General features: G+C 42.0%; 1 protein-coding gene across 1 annotated transcript in view; it reads left to right on the forward strand.

Moving 5' to 3' along the window:
- LOC117459441 (melanopsin-A-like) overlaps positions 1–18,681 on the forward strand; it is a 57,626-nt gene extending 38,945 nt beyond the window's left edge. Inside the window, exons 3-11 of the mRNA XM_034100218.1 lie at positions 5,342–5,475; positions 8,786–8,989; positions 11,675–11,846; positions 12,059–12,235; positions 12,980–13,087; positions 14,339–14,534; positions 15,559–15,717; positions 17,106–17,165; positions 18,517–18,681. Coding sequence (XP_033956109.1) covers positions 5,342–5,475; positions 8,786–8,989; positions 11,675–11,846; positions 12,059–12,235; positions 12,980–13,087; positions 14,339–14,534; positions 15,559–15,717; positions 17,106–17,165; positions 18,517–18,681 — 1,375 coding nt within the window. The remainder of the gene's footprint in view (positions 1–5,341; positions 5,476–8,785; positions 8,990–11,674; positions 11,847–12,058; positions 12,236–12,979; positions 13,088–14,338; positions 14,535–15,558; positions 15,718–17,105; positions 17,166–18,516) is intronic.
- Positions 18,682–21,860: the final 3,179 nt, after the last annotated feature.

The raw sequence follows: 21,860 nt of genomic DNA on the forward strand, positions 1-21,860 counted from the left end.
CCCATGTGTCCGAGGGCGATGACGCAGAAAGTTGAGCATGGAAGATAGAGGGCAAAAAACAGTATTAGTTTTGGCAATGATTATCTGAGTTCCTTGACCAGATCTATCAGACTTTGAATGTTTCAAAAATATCGTGTACATTTGATCTTCCAATGTTAAATCATTAAAGGTGAGATCATACTGAGGATCAAAGGAGAGAGATCTTGTTGTATATTCACCACACCTGAGAAACCCAAAGAAAGCCATTAACAAGACTGCATCCAACATAATATCGATGTATCGGGAAAAACACCCTTGCCTTAACTTGGAAACCAACTTGTGCACCAGAAAAATAGTAAGAGGCAGTCTTTTATCATTGCCTGGAGGACGTGTCTTCTTGAGGCCGTTGAGGAGCAGTCGAATGGAAGGGTTCCTGAGGATGCTTTCCGATGCTGGGTCTTTACATCTAATGTGGAACTGAATCCCTGCTAGCATTGCTTTTATGCTTTGCACTTGGAGATTGCGGGATTCGAATGAGAATACAATAAATGCACAAACGACAGATATATCTAATGGATAAGAACACAGAAGAAGGTTGATGCAGAAGGAAGAGAAGAAATACCAAGCTGAATCGTAGGCTTTAATTGTGCTTTTGGCTAGACCAAGTCTCATGTATTTGGAGGCAGAATACAGAAGATCCTCAAGGGGCTTGGATGTGCTTAGTCCAAAACCATTTGGTGGAACGCAGGGCATGGCGCGGTGGTGGGCTTCGCTTGAGGACACATAGCTTTGAACTCCTGAAATTTAAAGCGAGACAGAGCATCAGCTATGCGATTAACATGCCCGGGAATATGAGTAGCTCGCAAGATGAAGTTATTGATTACGCATGTCCAGGTTAAGCGCCGCATGAGACTGTTGATCATTGGTATTTTTGAGCGGCCCTTGTTGATGATGTCAACAGTAGCTGCGTTGTCGCAGAAAACAGTAATTCGTTTCCTGGTCCATCTGGTGCCCCAAATCAAGCAAGCGACAACAATGGGATAGAGCTCGAAGAGGGCGGTAGATTTTGAAGTATTTTCAAGGGATTGAATTTCAATTGGCCAGACATCTGCGAACCATTCATTACAAAATAATCCCCCGAACCCGATGGAAGGTGCAGCGTCTGTGAAGAACTGGAGAGAATCTGAAGACTCCACGAGGTCATTATAAAAGAATGAAATACCATTCCACTCTTCGCACAGAGAGGCCCAGAATCGAAGATCTGAGCGACAACCATCGTCTAGGACTATGATGTCTTTAAGGTTTTGGACAGAAGAAGCCAGCGCTAGCAGTCGTGAAACAAATGAGCGGCCGTGTGGGATGATGCGCACTGCAAAGTTAAGGTGGCCTAATAAGGATAACATATCTCTTTTTGAGATACTAACGGCAGCGGACCATAATTTGATGCCTTCTCTGATGCGGGACAGCTTGTCTTGTGGGAGTGAAGCTTGCATTAGCACACTATCGAGGGTGATACCGAGAAATTCTAAACGCGTGGAAGGGCCTACGGTTTTCTGTTCTGAAAGCGGTACGCCTAGCTCTTTGAAAAGGTTTTTGACTGTGGAGATGCTGCGAGCTGGTGGGGACGAGGGAAAGTCAACTACTAGAAAATCATCTAAAAGATGAAGGACGAAAGGGAGTTTGTAGGTGTTGTAGAGTATCCAGCATAGTGCTTCTGACAAGGTGTCGAAGATGCGTGGACTACTACGGCAACCGAATGTCAACTTTACTGAGAAGTAAAACTTGGAACGCCATTTCACACCAAATATATGCCATTGAGAGGGGTGAAGTGGCATGACTTTGAAGGCGTCTACAATGTCTGCTTTCCCCAGCCATGCGCCGACCCCTGCTGACTTAATCATCTGTACAGCATTATCAACGGAAGCATAGAACAGGGAAAAAGGCTCTTTAGGGATTAGGCTATTGATACTCTGGACAGTAGAATCATGGGGCGCTGAGAGATCGATAATGAGACGTTTTTTGTTAGAATATTTCCTCGTAGCGATCCCTATTGGGCTTGATCTGAAGATAGAGAAAACGGGTTTTAACAGGGGGCCTATCATGTATCCGTTTTTAACTTCTTTTGATAGTAGCTCGTCTACTACTCCTGGCTCTTTCAGAGCAGACTGCAGATTTTTGCAGACATGGGTCACTTTTGGAAGCCAGCATAGACCTGCTAGGAAACCTTGAACTAAGCCTGTGATAAGGTAATTGACAAAACATCTGTTAGGATGATTAGATAGAGCCTTGGAAAGATCTGGAACATTCACTGGAGTCGAAGGATGCTTCATGTTTATTTCCCCGATTTTTGCGGGCCGAAGTCTTCTGGGGCATACCGAGCGTGGGTGGCCGTCTCCACACCAACTACACACATGCATGAATTTACAATTAGGATACGTACAAACACTCTCATTGAAATTGTTGCATATAGTAGGCTTAAATCCAGAGGCGAATACCTCTCTCTTGGGTAGGTGATTAGCAGTATGGAACATTTGATTCCTAGGCTGGGGCATAGGTTTAGCCGTGGAAAATTCCTGCTGAGCGGTTCTTGGGCATAGGGAAGTTGAGTGTGAAAAGGAACCACAGATGGAGCATGCAAGGGTTTTATGCCCCGTGAAATGCCTGCTGATGAGAGTCAGATCGATAACAGACCAATCTAATCTCTGATTGTACCGCTGAATATACATGGCTGCTTTAGCAGAGAAGGACTTGTGGTACTCGTAGAAAAGAGAGCCACCATAGGAGAGAGCAAGATCGGCAATGATGGCCAAATACGTATCCAACTCTTCTCTACGCTGAGGATAGATAACGCATATAGTGTCTCTAAAGACACCAAAAGCCACGATGAACTCTGCCATGGAAAGGGATTTAGATAGTCTGGGGTCGCTGTCTTTGAGTAGGACGGAGAAATCTCCGCAGTCGACAAATCTTTTGACAGATTCAGATCCACATAAAAGAATTTTCACCAGATTGATGTCATGGCCTGCCGATGAGAGCATAAAGTTATACACGCACGTCTATATATATATATATATATATATAGGACACCCCGTTATGCTCGATTACACTTTTATATTTATAAAAGTTTTATATATATTATTATTATTTTTTTTTTTTTAAATATAAAACGTACCCTTTAATAATTGCCCAAAAGTGATTTAAACGCAGAACAATGCTTGAAATGCAGAATGTATGATATACCTGCCAAAATGTGATTCCAGAGAGTGTCAGGAATTGCTGCTGCGGGGGGCAGGAAGCAACAACCCGTGGCTGGAGCTGGGACTGCAGTTCCCAGAGTCCTCAGGGGTGTGACGTTGTCTGGAAGCGGCGCAGCTTGAATGAACGCGGAAGTAGTAGCCTGGGCTGCAGAGGAGGGGCCCATGTTGTTTACATTGCCGGCAGCGGTAATCGAGCTTTGCTCCAGGGAAAGTATCCTGGAATTCATGCCCTGAAGCGCTGTTTTAACCTCGAGGAGGGAGGACAGAATGGCAGAATCTTTGTCAACTGAAACATCTTGTTTCTGCTTTTTTGGGGGCAAATTAACGACTGGCTGAGAGACAGCGCACCTCTTAGCAGGAGCTTTCCCCTTTTTAGGAGCGCTGTTGTTACTGGTACTGGCGTTCGACTGTAGGTTAATCCCAGAGCCTCCATTTGCCAGGAGAAATTGAAAAAGATCCTCGTGGTTGAGGCCAGACGGGACTGGTATATTATTACCATACAACTCATCGAGGATACGATGCACTGGCCATCCGGCCAGTCGTTTCGGCGTGATGCGAGGGGTGCGAGAGCTGCGGCTCGTTTCTGGGGCGTCTGAGCATATCTCCGAGCCAGCCTGTGTTTCGGGGATAATGCCGACTTCTTCCCCCGAGGATGTTGAATCGGTCCCGACTTCGGATAAGGCGGAAGACATTGCAACGTACAGCAGCGACAGCAGCGACAGCAGCAGGTAACTTGAAAATTGCATGGGCGACTTGGAGTAACAGGCAAGCAGCAGCGACATAGAGCTGCAGCAATAGCAGCAGCAAGCGATGCATGGAGAGAGATCTGGCAGGTTAAATAGAGCGGCTTATTAAGGAGACTCTGTTTGGTTGGTTGTAGAGTGGCAAGGGGCGTTATGTATGAATGCAGCATAAGTGCTCGAGTTGACTGCCTGAACTAGCTCGCAGGCTTCGCCCCATTAACGGTAACTGAGTTACTGAATTTAGAAAGTAATGCGTTAGAGTACTAGTTACTGCCAAAAATAACGGCGTTACAGTAACGCGTTAGTCCCAACACTGGTAAGGGGGCGGGGCGAGTGTCTGAGGATTTCACCAGAGGATGGTCTGGTGGTTCCTCGATTATCGCTCCTCCGTTATCGCTCCTCGATCCTCCGGAAAAAATAAGGCCACTGGGACGGTACTCAAGATGGCGCAGACAGAACAACTTCCGGTGATACCGAGCCCGAGGAGCGAGGAAATTAAAAATAACCGAAGTGACCGAAGTGACTTCACGCTGGCTGTCTGGCACATGGGACGAAATGAACTGGCAACAAGACAAGGGAGGCAGAATCTATATACAGGCTCAGGGGGCACAGGTGCAGACAATTAGGGCGGGGTCGCCAATCACAGTGGAGGGAAAACACACAAAGGGAGGAAGTGAAGTAATCTGCAACAAGAAGGAAAGGTTACTACAAAATAAAACAGGATCCAAGACTGAACTAAATACGTGAACAGATTTGACGAGACACAACACTTTTCTCTTTCGTGCAGGTTTAGAATCAACAACAGCTGTGCACTCCTTTTGTGAATTTGTGAAAAAAAGGACCTTTATTTCTTGGAGGCTGTAACTAAGGGCAACAGGTGTTGTGTGTTTGAGGTGTAAACTGTCCAGAGCTTGGTGTGACTCACCTGTGTGATGGACAGGTGTGATGGAGTCGCAGTTCTTCTTTTAAATCTGCGGAAAGTTTAATCTTCGACCGGCAGCGTTTACCGACCACACACTGCTTTATCTTCGTATTGATCGCTCTTTCCTTTCAGATGTGGCGAGTGTTTATTGATTTTAGAGCTAGACGAGTGATTTTTCCATTCAGGCTCCTCTTCATGACAAACAGCAACTTCCTGTTTAGTCACGAAAGGAGTGGGCTCTTATTCTGGAAATCTCTGCAGCCATAACAATAGAAATCATAAAAGGCGTTATTTTTAAAACACTTTTAATTGCTTCAAAACATTGACCTACGATGAAAGCATTTAGACTTCACTGAAATAATATTTGTTGTGTTTATATATAGCACGCTTAATTTGTGTGTGTGTGTGTGTGTGTGTGTGTGTGTGTGTGTGTGTTTCAGGAGTCGCAGTCTGAGGACCCCGGCCAACATGTTCATCATTAACTTGGCGATCACCGACCTGCTGATGTGCGTCACTCAGGCGCCCATCTTCTTCACCACCAGCATGCACAAGAGGTGGATCTTCGGAGAGAAATGTGCGCACACACACACGCACACACACACACACACACACACACACACACACACACACACACACACACACACACACACACACACACACACACACACACACACACACACACACACACACACACTTACTTGTAAGACCCTTTTATCCAAAGCGACTTACATAATCAATACTGTGGCCAATCCCCACAGGAGCAATTTGAGGTGAAGTGTCTCAGGGACACAACGACATGCTGACTGCAGTGGGGTTTGAACCTGTGCCCCTCTGATCCTAACAACCACGGACAATCCACTACGCCACACACCTCCTACCACTATGCCACACACACACACACACACACACACACACACACACACACACACACACACACACACACACACACACACACACACACACACACACACACACACACACACACACACACACACACACACACACACACACACACACACACACACACACACACACACACACACACACACACCATGTATACATCACTTCAGGGGACATTACATTGACTTACATGCATTTCCTGGAGACTTATCCTAACCTTAACCATAACCAACACATGCCTAACCCTAACCCCTAACCAAGTCTTCACCCTAAAATTAATGATCCCCCTTATGGGGACCTCCAATTTGTCCCCATAAGGGAGGAGAGTCCTCACACGTGACTGTGTAAACAGATGTAGGTCCCCACAAGTATAGTAATGCTAGGCCACACACACACACACACACACACACACACACACACACACACACACACACACACACACACACTCGCATTCCCTCTGGTGTGATTCAGTGTAAACAGTGGATCCAGAGAGAGACGCTCTGAGGTCAGTTTAATATGAAGGACTTAATTAACTAAATTTAACTTAATTTAATTAAAGTGAGAAATTGGCTCCTCAAAATATTGAATTTCGAATTAAATTATCCCCTGACCTGAGTGCTTTAAAGGGTCAGTTCACACGTTTCATAAACAAATATGTTTTTCCTTTCTCTGTTCGAGTAGAGGGTTTTTCTTTTACTTTATTTCTTAGCTTTCGCTTCACAAATAAAGCCGTCAAACATTGAAGTTTAGCAGAAAAACATCATATAAAAACGGAAGAAAATGAAAACTCCCTTTCTCCTTTTAACCAGTTCCACTCCTTTCGTTCCTTACCTTTCACAATAAAAGCGCTATAAGGTTACCGGAAGCGGAAGAGATTATTGCATTTTGTTCTACAACATAAAACACGTCAGTAAATACCCCACTGGTGAATAAATAAACATCATCACGCCCAACATTAGCCGCTTATAGCTTAGCGTTGGTGACGTGAAGTCCTGACCTGTGAACGTGCTGTCGATCCTTTAAAGCTCAACGTTAGATTTTTACTTCAACAATAATAAAGTGTGTTTAACACTTGTTGCAACTTATTCAAACTTGCCGGAACAAATAGATCTGATTTTGAATGATCAAAAAATAGATTAGGTTTCAAATCAAATCAAGTTTTATTTATAAAGCACATTTAAAAGCGATGTTTTGGTCGAGCCAAAGTGCTGTACAGTACATGTAATAAAAACACATTACTACAATCACAATAAAAGACAATAAATTACAACAGATATAAGAAACACAGGGAAAAGTCTGGAGTCGTGCTCCGCTCTGACTAGAAGGCCAGGGAGAAGAAGTGTGTCTTAAGAGTAGATTAAAAAGTTTCCTTTTGTCCAGGATGCTGGGCTTTAAAGGCCCAGACACACCAAGCTGACACCAGAGAACTCACACAGACGAACCCGACTGTTGTGTCGCCTCACGTCTCCTGCGTCTTGGCCAACAGTCGCACTGGAACACACCGCAAAGACTTCAGCCGACGGCCAAGTAGCACGTACGAACTGCGCATGCTTGAGTTGCAATAACTCTCCTTACCAGCAGGTGGCGGTAATGTGTATTCGTCATTCAAAAGAGGCAACCGGAAGACAGAGGGTGTTTCTCAATGTCGAGTAAAATCTGTGGCGGGAAATGTAAGGCGGGGCCTGTCATATGACGCACACCTGCTCACCTGTTCCACTCTTCGTTTTCCGAATGCCCAATGAAGTGTTCTTGCCTCGCTTCTGAAGCAAGTGACTCGGAAGACATGTGGTACCAAGCAAGCGTACTCGAGATTGAGAAACACCCAGACTGCGTGATATATATATATATATATATATATATATATATATATATACAAACTTCAGCTCTCTGAAGCAGAAAGAAACGATGTAAGCATTGTGGCTGGCAACCTTAAAGTACTGCTGCTGCCACATTCCATGCATCAGTATTTATAATACAAGATTATATTAATATACAACATCATAACGCTGACAGGCAAATGATGTATCATCATCTTCTATTGTAGTATAGCTATTTTTATCCTCATTCTAATGTTGTGTTATCGAATGGCTGTAGTATGAAGGTACGAAATAAAGTTTTGTATTTTGCAGTAGCCGTAAAAAGTGGTTGATTATCAAATGTAGAACTGTACAATGTAAACAATCGACTACAATACAATAAGATTAAAATAGTAAATAGCCTTATACAATAAAAAAAAGAAATAGCCACATCGTCCAGAGTCCTGTCAAATTACGTGGCAACTGAGTTGGTCTTCGGTTTCTTCATTCCAGATCGCCATGATGTAAAATAAATTCTTGCGTCCAGGTGAGATGAAAATGAAAAGTAATAGCCGTCTGTGTGTGCCTTCTTCACTTCCGTTTCGCTTCTCATGCACTGATTCGCTAAGCTGAACAGCCAATCAGAGTGATTTCTTTTGCCGCCAGCCCCCCGATTCAACATGTTGAATCGGGGGTGGAAGACACGACGGGGCGGGACACACCAATCTGAGTAGGACGCTCATCGACGGCCAGACATCTATCGACGGCCGAAATCGGCTTGGTGTGTCCGGGCCTTAAGAAACAGATCTCAGAAGTCCTGACTGATGATGATGATGATGATGATGATGATGATGAGGATGAGGATGAGGATGATGATGATGAGGATGATGATGATGATGATCTTGTGTGTGTCTCCATGTACGTGTCTCTATGTGTGTGTCTCCATGTGCGTGTCTCCATGTGTGTGTGTCTCTATGTGTGTCTCCATGTGTGTGTCTCCATGTGTGTGTGTCTCTATGTGTGTCTCCATGTACGTGTCTCTATGTGTGTGTCTCCATGTGTGTGTCTCCATGTGTGTGTCTCCATGTGCGGGTCTCCATGTGTGTGTGTCTTTATCTGTGTGTGTCTCCATGTGCGTGTCTCCATGTGCGTGTCTCCATGTGCGTGTCTCCATGTGTGTGTCTTCAGGCTGCGAGCTGTATGCGTTCTGTGGCGCTCTCTTCGGGATCTGCTCCATGATCACGCTGACGGTGATCGCCATCGACCGATACTTCGTCATCACGCGACCTCTGACCTCCATCGGGGTGCTGTCACGAAGACGAGCGTTCTACATCCTCCTGGGCGCCTGGACCTACTCGCTGGCCTGGAGCCTGCCGCCATTCTTCGGCTGGAGTGAGGACACACACACACACACATTCTGTTTTAATTAACAGGTGCAAATAGCTGATAGAATTGTGTTATATATAAAAACGCTATACTAATATACACACAGACACACACATTCTGTTTTAATATTGTAGTCATGTTCTGTCTTTTTGTGTCACTTTTAAGTAATTTTTTAAATGTTGTACTATGTTGTTGTCATTTTGTGTAATCTTTTGAGTTTTTATCATGTATGTCTTTTTGTGTGTTTGTAGAGTTTTTGTGTTTCCTTGCATTCATTTTTAGTTTTTTGTAGTCATTTTGTGTTTCTTTGTCTCAATAGCCGCTTTCACACCAAGGACTTTGCCGTACGTAGTTCCCAGCACTTAGTCCCGCCGAACTCTTTAGTCCCGGAACTGTCCTAGTAGATCGCGTTCACACCGGAATAAGTCTCTGAGGGAGGATTACGCAAATGAAGCCGCTGACGTCACTTCTTCTTCTTCTTCTTCTTCTTCTTCTTCTTCTTCTTCTTCTTCTTCTTCTTCTGCTTCGGGTTTACTGGCAGGCCGCAAACATCTTCACGGCGTATACTGCCACCCGAAGTCCCGGGTAAATCGCCAGAAGCCTGAGAGGAAACACCTCCTCATCACTCCACCGATCCCACGTTTTATTTTGTGTTGCCATAAGTTAGTCTCTCTCCGTTGGTGCGCTGGGCGAATGCTAATAATGCTAATTAGAGCAAATAAGATGGCGGCGTCACAAAAATTTTCTGAGTTTTACGGGACGTGGTTTGCAATTCGCCCAGCCAATCAGAAATTGGAACCTTTTTCTCCCCAGGAAAGTACCTGCTCTCTAGCAGGGACTATCTGGGGGTGAAAAGGTTCGCATGAACTAGGTCAGTGCTTCTCAAAGTGTGGTCTGCGGACAACTGGTGGTCCGTGAGCGCCCCCTAGTGGTCCGTGAGTATATTGGTAACATTTCAGATTTGAAATAAATAAATACATTTAAGTTTTCCGCACTCTCGCGGGAATATCTCCGCAATGGAACGAGCTTAAGTTTCACTTTCTATTGCATGATAAAGCCCAGGGCAACACCTTCGTCACACATGTTGTCACTTGTTTGTACCATGTCCAGGCGATTTATAATCTGTTCTAGAAAAACGATGTGTTTTGGGATATTTGTGGAGTTAGGTGGTCCGCGAGTGTTTTTGTATTGGTTAAGTGGTCCTTGGTATGAAAAAGTTTGAGAAACACTGAACTAGGTTCTAGTTCCAGATCTTTTTGGTGTGAACGCAAAATCCCAAGAACTATCGGAACTATTCCTGGGAAAAGTACTCCGGTGTGAAAGCGCCTAATGTTGCATCTCTTTGTGTTTCTTTGCAATCATTTTATGTCTTATTAATCATGTTGTCTCTCTCTCTCTGTGTTTTGCATTAATTGTATGTTTTTTGGTAGTCATTTTTTGTCTCTATTAACTCATTTTGTGTCTTTGTGGCATTTACTAGTAATTTTACATATCTCTGCGTGTCTTTGTAGTCATTTTGTGTTGTTTTTCGTTGATTTTCTGTGTGTGTCTCTTTGGAGTCATGTTGTGTCTTTTTGTGTCATCTTGTAGTAATTTAGTTTTTTTCTTTTACGGCATTTTTGTTTTTTGTGCTCCTTTTGTTTCCCTTTGTGTCCCTTGGAGTCATTTGTCTATCATTTTGTGTCTCTTTGTAGTCTTTTTGTTGTTGGTCCGTGTCTCTTTGAGTCATATTTTGCAGGTGAAGGCCTCTGACATTTTTATTAAACCATCCATGTTGAAGATTTAATCGGCTGTACATAAATCTGCTCTGTTCTTCAAAGATTTCTCTATCTCATCGAATTTATTGTTCACTTTGCCTCCAAATCCCATTTATTATCAGTTCAGTTCAAGTTCACACACACACACACACACACACACACACACACACACACACACACACACACACACACACACACACACACACCTGGTTCTCATTTTCCTCATCAGACTGTGTCTCTGTGTAGATTATAGTGTAAGGAAATAGGAAATCTCCTGTAAGTCTCCCTCTGTGTGAGAAAATACTTTCCAGGTGTAAAAATGTGTTAGAACTGAGAGATGATTTGCTACTTTGAATTGTCTTCCATTCCCTGCGAAAACACAACTCAGAGAATAGCCTTTTTTTATCGTAAATGTTTGAATTTTTCCCAACTTTCCCACTTAAATCCAGGAGAATACACAATTTGTTTCACACAACAAATATGTGGCTGTAATCTCCCAACATATTTCAGTGTTTTTCACAAAAATAATGACATTTGTTTCTTGTAAATGTGTAAGTACACCACTTCCTTGTAGGAGTTTGTTCACATAATTGTACCCCACCCTCCCTCAGCGCCATACACATGTCAGAGAATATTAAATATATATAATATTTTTATTTTTGCAAAATTACTCTTGAATCTAAGAAAACACTCAATTTCATTCCAATAAATGTGTGACTATACAATTACGACTTATGACTGTTTAAGGAATATCCAAATTCTTTCTTTAAAATTGAGACTTTCATCTTGGAAAACTGAAAAAATGTCTCCATTGAATTACGGTATTGAAGAAGCATAAGGTGGTACGACGTTACAATATGATATCATCAAACAATCATTATGTAATGCAGCCTCAGATAAGTTTATCTCTCTCTGTGTTGTTGTTGGCGTTTAGGTGCGTACGTCCCTGAGGGTCTGCTGACGTCCTGCAGCTGGGACTACATGACCTTCACCCCGTCGGTGCGAGCGTACACCATGCTGCTCTTCATCTTCGTCTTCTTCCTACCACTCTTCATCATCATCTACTGTTACTTCTTCATCTTCCGCGCCATTCGCAGCACCACCCAGTGAGTCTGAGTGTTTGATTCACATTGATATTTGTTTCTGTCTGTGTTTAAGGCTTAAAGTAACTGGATGTGTGTGTGTGTGTGTGTGTGTGTGTGTGTGTGTGTGTGTGTGTGTGTGTGTGTGTGTGTGTGTGTGTGTGTGTGTGTGTGTGTGTGTGTGTGTGTGTGTGTGTGTGTGTGTGTGTGTGTGTGTGTGTGTGTGTGTGTGTCAGGGCTGTGGGGAAGATGTCTGGCAGCATCCACAGTCACTGCAGCACTCGGGACTCGAAGAAGAAGTTCCAGCGTGTGCAGAGCGAGTGGAAGTTGGCGAAGATCGCTCTGATCGTCATCCTGCTGTACGTCGTGTCCTGGTCCCCCTACTCCGCCGTCGCTCTCACCGCCTTCGCAGGGTACACACACACACACACACACACACACACACACACACAAATACATCATGCAGGAGCCACAATTCATTCTTAAAGGTAGGGTAGGTAAGAATGGAGAAACCAGCTCGAGTGCGCTAGAATTTGAAAATACGCAACTGGAAAAAATCTGCCCCTTCCTTCAGACTTCCTCACAGAGCCCCTCCTCCAACACACACGAACGCGCACATGACCAATGAGGGCACGAGATCAGTTTGTGCACAGATGGAAGGCTGACAGGCAGGTAGGCCATCCAGTTACTTTAGCCGGGCCGGCTCAGATGATTGGTCGTGCTTTTTACAGCGCCACGGCTTCCACAGATGACATTGTTTTTATGTATTTATTGTCAAAGCATTTGATATATTCATTGCTATCGGGATGTTAAGAGCATTCCATGGAATATAACAAAAAGTGTTTCTGAAGTGAATTACCTACCCCACCTTTAAGTGGCTTGTTGAAATTGATATTTAATTTATTGAATAAAAGTCATTAAAAAAAAGGAGAATCTTCAAGCCTTGATTTTGGAAATCCAAAAAGAAAGTCTTTCATTTCTAAACTTAAACATTTTAATCATGATAACGCGGGTCATTTGTTAACAGTGCATGCATGTACGTACGAATAAAGAGTTGCATTTGAAGATAAGAATAGGATATTGATCTAAATGTATGAGGCCCAATGTACCAGAAATAAACTTAACTTGGAAGTTATCATTATTATTTCCCGCTGCAGGTACGCAGACATGTTGACCCCCTACATGAACTCTGTGCCCGCCGTCATCGCCAAGGCCTCCGCCATCCACAACCCCATCATCTACGCCATCACACACCCCAAATACAGGTAACACACACACACACTGCAAACAAGGCCTCCTTACAGGTCAAAAGGCTTTTAGCAGATGATCATCTACAGTACGTCCACTAATTAAAAGGAAATGAAATACATGAAAGTTGAATCTGTTCCTGGATCTGACCTTTCTGTTGACCTGTCTGCTAACACGCTTATTGATCCGCTCCAACACCTCAGAACAACCGCTGCTCAATGAACCTGCATGTTAACTGGACTGGAGACGATTATACACACACACACACACACACACACACACACACACACACACACACACACACACACACACACACACATACACCCGGTGAGAGCTTAAAGCTGCAGGATGGAAAGATAACAGCTTATATAACTGTAGGTCGCATTCATCGAATATTGACTGTAGATGGCTCTTATATTTAATAAAAGGTAAATCTGAAGGCCATCCCTCACAATGGCAGATTCAAACATTACAAGGCTGTCTTTTATGATGTCGTAATGAATGCATATTCGTAGCTTGTTGAATTTAATTTTCCTCTATTATTCACCAATTTCTGCATGTACACAACAAACAGACAACCGGCATTAGACAAATATGCAAACAAAAAGGCAAGAAGAGGTGTGATTTACAAAACATTAAAAAGACACAGCTCATGAGACCCAAGAACAACAACATACAGCTATATTTTCATAACAATATTCCTACAAAATAGGAAAAGGAAACACTCAAAATGCTATTTAGGTGTGTCCTACTTGTCCTCTGTACTTAAACAGTGTTGAATTTATTTGGAGTTAAAGTTAAAGTTATTATGTAGACGTTTTATTATTATATTCATATATAAGTCCTATAAAAGGAGGTGTGTCCTAGTTGCCCAGGGTGGAATGACATTGCTGCATTGATTTGCAGTTAATATTTTTAAGTTATTTGTATTACTTATTACACAGAGGTGATAAGATAAGATGAACCTTTATTAATCCCCGTGGGGAAATTCAGTAGTTTAACAGCAACAGGCTAAGAATGAAAAACAGGACAGTACAGATTCACACAGATTTGAGATGAATACAATTAAAGATAAAAAAAAAATTAGATACAGGTAAGTAACTTTAAGATAAGAAATTAATTAAAATGAACATATATACATATTTGGATACTGAATGACGCTTTCTTTCTTGGCTTACTCTGTGCACTAGCTATCATTGTCTTCATATCATATCGACTAAATACATCATCTGCACAGAAAACTATTTGTTCCTTCTTGCTCTGTGCAGGATAGCGTTAGCGAAGTACATCCCGGGTTTCGGCACTCTGCTCTGCGTCCATCCTCGAGACCTCCGCTCCGCCAGCAGCAGCTTCGTGTCGACGCGCCGCTCCACCGTCACCAGCCAGACCTCCGACATCAGCAACCACGTGAGGTCACAGAGCTACAGCAAGACCCGCCTCTCCTCCATCTCCGACAGCGAATCGGTGAGCTAGGATCCACACGAGCCATGACGTCATTGCATTATTAGAGCTTCCAACAGAGAGCTGCAGGAATGAGTCCTACAACCAAGGAATTAGTCAGGATTATCAGCACTTCCTGTTCCCCTTCTATTCCTGAAGGGTAGTAACTATGGTTACTGCGCCAACACTGCGTTAGCCCTGCTGTTAGCCCTCAGAGCTCACAGCTCCTCATATCTGTTCAGAAACTAGACGGAAGTTAAACAAGTACAAACCACAGACTGTCTGTGTCATGGCGAATACAGTCGCTGCTTTATTTATGTCTGTAGGTCGTTGTTGTGAGTGTGGACGGTCGGAGCATATACAACGTTAGCTTAGCCGATCTCCATTCAGAAAACACGCATTTTAAAAGGTCTTTCGCCTGCCGTCTGTCTGCAGACTTGTCAAAGCATTAATTCATGGTTTTTACTAACCGGTATCAGTATGTTGTTACTTCGGCATCATTTTGAAACGTGTATTACAATTAAATCACGGTCAAATATGTTCATTTTGTTGTAGTTGTAGTCAGCGATTCAGCGAAGTGAAGTCATGTGACTGTGCTGTAGTTCCTTTATAGCCTAACATTTCACTTAAAAAATGCTGAAGTGGTGTTGATATGTGGAAATTATCCTAACGTGTAAGTATCATATAGACTTTTTGCACTACTTTTAATTTATTTTTATTTTTTATTTGATCATATATGTTGCATTGTTGGAGGAGCTCAGGTCAGAAGAATGTCATTGCCATGTCTACACTGTAGCTTTGTGCATATGACAATCAAACCTTTAAATTGAATCATAAAGGTGATGCCACTGGGATTATCTCCTGCAATATTCCAGAATCCTATGAAGGATCCCATTGGCTTTTAGTGGAGGGAACCAGGGAGATGCTACATGTATGGGTACAAAAACATGTCATCAATGTGGTGGACCCTCCACGTGAACACTCACATTTAGTGGAAGTATATCGGGAGATAAGGGATTGGGCGTGTTTAATTGTTTTTCCTCCGCAGGGTCTGACAGATATCGAGGCCGATGGGTCCAGCATGGGGTCGCGACCCGCCAGCCGCCAGGTCTCCTGTGACATCACCAGAGACACAGCTGAGCTCCCCGAGTTCAAACCCTCCGCCAGCGTCAAGATCAAGAGCCACGACTCGGGGATATTCGAAAAGGTAATGCTTCTTCTAGTTACTTTAAATGTGGTTGTTGATTAGTTGCATCAAAGGATGGCTTTTATTGAGAACAGACACAAGGTTTTACTTGTAATCTGATGGAAGACTTTAACCGTGAAGAACCAAAACAGTGTTTTAACTGTAATGCAATAACATTTTTATTGTCTGCAGCAAGAAGACTTTTACTATGAAGCATATTTTTTTCTTGATATTGCCAGGTTTTGAGGCAGCAGATATAAAACATATTTGTGTTAGCCTGTAATGCTAATTTGTTGCCAGCCAGAAAAATGTAGGTGTGCTCCAAAACCATTGAATGTTGAATATGAATGAATTAAATCTACAAAATGTGAATTTGAAGAAAATGTTAAGCTCTGTGATTGGATGTTTGTTGATGAAATGCACCATGGGAGACGTAGTTTACTTGTTTTTATGTCCTCAGTTTAAAGCAATGTAAACACATATTATAAGATTCAAAGGAGTGCAATTTTATTATGTGCATATTCTATTCTATATTCATAGTTTGGTGGATAAAATATCAGGAAAATGTCTTGTTTTGTCATTCCAAAATCAAATGATGTTAATTTCAATATGATATCAACTGAGAAAAGCAGCACATCTCCATATTAGAGAGGCTTAAAAGAACATTTACCTACATGATTGTTGTATCATTAGTGATTTGGTCCATAAAATGCATAAAAGGAGTGAAAAATATCCATCCCATGTCTTTAAATATCTTGTTTTATGGTAAGGTAAAACTGAGAAAAGCAGAAATCTCCTTATTTGAGGGTCTGAAAACAGCATTTTCTGGCATTTTTTGCATGAACAAATTCTGGTTTGTCAGTGTTTAAAATATTCGGTGATCATTTTTCTCCCAATTGCAACTCTAATGATATTTGACAGGAGCAGAACTAAACATTTGAACTTGTCTAAAAAGATAGAATTTGCACATTGAAGCTTTAGTTCTGGTCGACCTTCAGACAGATTACACAACAGGACGTTTAAAGACTTGTCCCAGAAATCTCTTCATGTAGATTAATACGGTTTCACTCAGTGTCACCGGAGGGGGTTTCTGGGTCGTTTCAGGGGTCAGTTTGTGTCTGAAAGCAGAAGATCTTCTTTTCACCAGTGTTCATGTTAATCTGCCGCTCTGTAATCAGCTTGATGTGCTTTTTCATCTCTGACCAGAAAATCCCTCTGATCTTAATCATTGACTTTTTTTCAAATTCTGGGTAATTCATTAGAGTTTGATGCATTGTCCTGATACATTTGATTAAAATGTAATTAAGGAATATTAAAGTCCTAGTGTGACAAAAAGGTGTGACATCATTGCTGCAGGTCGCAGGTTAATAATAATAATAATGATAATGATCTGTTGTCTTTTCTTACAGACGTCCTGTGATCCTGATATTTCCACGGCAGGAGTCGGTGAACGCAGCAGTGTCCCAAATGTGAGTCTGATTAATTAATCAGGACAGACACAAGTGGTTATCAAATATGCAACAACAAAAAATGTAATACATAAGAACATATTTTTCTCAATATATAAAACAATTCTGAAATTAACTAATTCATAAATGTAAACAAATTATATTTAGTATATATATTTCTCAATTTTTTTTACTTAATTATTCTGTTATTTAGTTATTTAAAACTAATGCCAATAAGGTCAGGTGAACATGTTTGCAGATGTAAAACCATAGACTATAAATGGACGTAGTGTCCGTGAGGGCACCCATAGGTTTCTGCAGAGTTGCTGAGAAGCCCTTAGTAGGCGGAGTTGGCCGCTGCCGTCTCGACAGTGAAGTCAGAGGGTGTTTCTCAATGTCGAGTAAAGCTGCTCCAGAGCCACTATTTCAAGCATACTACATCATCGAGTCCCGCCAAAGGACTGTTCCAATGTCCTGCATACTTGGAATTCTACCGAGCCCGGCGTACTTCGTAGCGAGAAATTTCGAGGCTGCACATGTGTAGACTCCGCGGTCTTAAAATTCCCACAATGCTTTTCGCACGGATCAATTTCCCCAAATCTGTGGCGGAAAATGTAAGGCGGGGCCTCTCATGTGACGCACACTTGCTCGCCTGTTCCACTCTTCGTTTTCCGAATGCCAGGAAGTATTCTTGCCTCGCTTCTGAAGCAAGTGACTCGGAAGACATGTGCTACCAAGCAAGCGTACTCGACATTGAGAAACACCCAGAGTCTAACTCCAGCCTGATACAAATAAGGGCAAAGAGGCAGAGCCGAGGCGGCATAAGATAAGTCCGATATTTAAATGAAGAATACTCCACCAAGCACCAACACAACAAACACGTCCGAGTTCAAGTTGTGTTCCCCGGATCAGCCGAGCCCCTGTAGCATCCTGGAGCTAACAGAGCTAACGGAGCTAGCAGAGGGACAGAAAGCTAGAAGCAGCAGTCACCGCAGGGACCGGTCCATCAGTGTGACCACGCCCTAATTTATGCAAAAACGTTAAGACCTAATATAACTCAAAGGGGTGCGTTATGAAGAAATTCACTCCCCAATCTGTTGTCATGAAGGTGGAATCTGACTGTATCCAGAATATTTTGTATTGCATCCAGGGGTAGAAACACGTTTATTTCTGCTGTACAGTTGGGCATTTTAACATGGGGGTCTATGGACATTGCTCCTTTCTGCATCCATCCCCTATCGGCCACTAGATGAACTGCAGTTTGTGGCACTTCCTTATGGGCTTCCCGGCTCAGCCCCAGAGTTTGCCGCTTGTGTAAATCACAACATGGTTTTTCATTAAAACACAACACTGTATTTTTTTTCTCTAATAGACAGAAGTGGCGGAGGTACACGTGAGGAGAGGCACGATTGGTCGAATCCCGAGCATCGTCATCACCTCGGAGACCAGCCCCTTCCTTCCCATTGGACGAAACGGCTCCTGCAATGGCCGATCAAAGACAGCCAATCACAGCAACACAGGGGAGGGGCCTGGGTAGAGCTCACGTCCAATCAGATGTTTCGAAATGTAGGCGAAATTCAACTGAAGCGCAGAAAGAAAATAATAGAAAGTGGCGGTTTCTCATTATTTTGAGTAGGTTTGTTAAAATAAATGTTACACTTAAATAAGTCATTATTTTAAAGATAGTAAGTCATCCATTTGTCATTTTTTACGAAATAATAACTTACTGGATTTTATTTTTCCATCACAACACTAAGTTTTCATCTTTATTTTTCCTTAACTGCCGCCAATGAACTTACATACTTTCCAAACCAAAGCTAGTTCTTACCGATGAAATGACAACAGACAGTTTGAGTGCTTTCACTTAAAGCAAAACCTTAGCTTTAACCTGTTTTTAAGTCATGAACACAGGTAAGAAAACACTTTTAGATCAGACTTAAACAATGGACCAGTACAAAATGCAGTACATTATTGTAAGAGAAATCAAAAACATCCCCTAAAATGCTTTAATTTGTTTATTACAAAAGCTTATAAAGGCCCTTCACACTTACATTGTGTTTTTAGACCTTATCATTGATATAATAGTCCACCCAGTCCTAAGAAAGAGGTATAATCACCTCACATTCCTTACTGCCAAACTTTTTTTACTTAAGGTTTAACCCAAAGAAAACCATGTTTCTGCCCCTGATTTAATTTAGATAATATTTGTAATGTTTTCCCTTTGGGGTGAGGCCGCTGAGCCTTGTTTCAGGCAAGTCATAAATATGAGATGACTGTTTTTCTACAAAAAAATTCTGTGGTTTTCTGTTTTATTCTAGACGTGTGCTTTTTCATTTATTTATCTTTGCCTCCAGCTCAGTCCTTTGTCACAGGTTTATTTTTCAATAAGTAGATATAAAAACGTGCAATTGACCATTCATAAAAAGACAATACGTAACAACCGACAAACAGAAAAATTATTATTGTAACATGTTACAAAACATTCTTTATCTATAAATCCTAGTTTCAGAAAACATTTTACCTACTTGTTTTTAGCACAAGATTATGGAAAAACTTCATTTTGAAAATATACATTTTCACTTAGAGCTAGGCTAGCATTTTCACCTGCTTCCAGCAAGCCCCCAGGAAGTGCGAGAGAGTGGGAGCTCGGGGGGCGGGGCTTAAGGGGCAACTCAACTGTGCATGCTCTAGCCAGGCATGATGGGTAATCTGTGACGTTTCGCTCTCTCAAAAAAGTTGGGCCATTTTTCCATCATGCGCCAATGAGCAGCTCTCATAGGAAAGAACGAGACCCACGCTGTATCCAGTTCTTATTATACATCCATGGCTTCGAGTCATTGTGCTAAGCTAGGCTAACCACCTGCTGGACTTTACCCTGTACTGCACTCCTATGAGTTTACACCTTGGATAGTGTTTTGATGCTAACTTTTCCAAACTGTCCGACCGCATTAATCCTTCTCTGCAATCGCACTTTTTAAAAGATATTTAAAGTTTTCCTGCCATCTGTTGTGTTTTAAATGTATTTGTTTATTTTTTCTGTCTTCTTTTTGATTGAATATTTAAAGTGTATAATGTGCTGCGAGGCAGTTTAGTGGAATGTGATTGTGATGATATTGATGTTATTGCGGGGGTTTAAAGGGAAATGATTGTTGATTGTAAAGCAGCTCTTGATAAGCTGACCTGTTGGACTGTGTGAAGTAATTTGGACAGTGCATTGTTTCTTTAACAAAAACTCAGCATATATTATGACAAGTTTTCTGCTCCAGTTTTCATAAAATCCAGTTAAGTAAAGTGAACCTCTAGCCAAGTGGACCTAAGATAAAACATTTGCTAACTTGTTCACAATGTTTTAGGAAATAAATTGAGCTGTTAAAGGTAGGGTAGGTAAGAATGGAGAAACCAGCTCGAGTGCGCTAGAATTTGAAAGTACGCAGCTGAAAAAAATCTGCCCCTTCCTTCAGACTTCCTCACAGAGCCCCTCCTCCAACACACATGAACGCGCACATGACCAATGAGGGCACGAGATAAGTCAGATGGAAGGCTGACAGGCAGGTAGGCCATCCAGTTACTTTAGCCGGGCCGGCTCAGATGATTGGCCGTGCTTTTCACGGTGTCACGGCTTCCGCAGAGGACATTTTTGTATGTATTTATTGGCAAAGCATTTAATATATTCATTGCTATCGGGATGTTAAGAACATTCCATGGAATATAACAAAAAGTGTTTCTGAAGTGAATTACCTACCCCACCTTTAACAAACCTGAGGTCATTTTATGATGCGTATTAAACTAAAACGATCTTTTAAAAGCTGTTAAGTCAAAAAAAAAATTTAAACTGCTCAATGACGTATTGGCACTAAATGAAGTTGCTATCTAGCGTTAATGTATTTTAAGTGCTGTTAAACTATATTGTTAACAAACCAGAATCAAGCAGGATAAAACAAAGAAGCCAACTGTTTAATAAGCTCAATTATTCAATCGGTTAGCTAACTCTTATTAAGATAATGTAGCCGCTCTACTGTTATCTAAACGCCACCAAGCTGTTTAGGCTGTATAACAGAACAATTAGCTAACTATTAAACTGATAAAGGAAGATGTGGCTAGCAGCTAAACTAAGAGGCTAGCTACTGTTTACCCATTAATACGATGTAGGTGTAAAACTGGACTGTTACTAAATACAAATGTTTTTAATGTATAAAGTAATCCTTATAAAGAAAATGTAGCTGCTTTAAATCGAACCATTTTCGAAACAAAACCAAATCTGTTTCTCCGTTGAACTGAACCTTTAGCCTAGTAAAAGTAAGCTAACTTCCTAGCTAACCTTATCAAAATGTTTTAGGAGGTAAACCAGTCTGTTAAGAAACCTTAACAAAACTGTGTTCTAGGTGAAATGATGTTTAACTAAATTAAAACACGTTTTTTAAGCTGCTTAACTTTACCATCAGCCTAAATAATTTAGCTGCTAAGCCTAACTATAAGCTAACCGGACTCTAATGGCGCATTTCCACTACAGCGCGGTTTAAGCGTGCCGTGCCCGTTTTTGGTTGCGTTTCCACTAGGCGTAGTTCCAGCTAACGGGTACTTTTTCACAGTTTTCTGGCTCTCCAAAATCGAGGTTATTTCCGGGCCAACAAACGGGCTGAGTATGCTAAACTAGTGAGAGAATCGCTGGCAAGGGGGCTACAACTACAACAAAATGAACATATTTGACCGTGATCT

This window comes from Pseudochaenichthys georgianus, chromosome 15 (genome assembly GCF_902827115.2).
Source record: "Pseudochaenichthys georgianus chromosome 15, fPseGeo1.2, whole genome shotgun sequence".
Lineage (NCBI taxonomy): Eukaryota > Metazoa > Chordata > Actinopteri > Perciformes > Channichthyidae > Pseudochaenichthys > Pseudochaenichthys georgianus.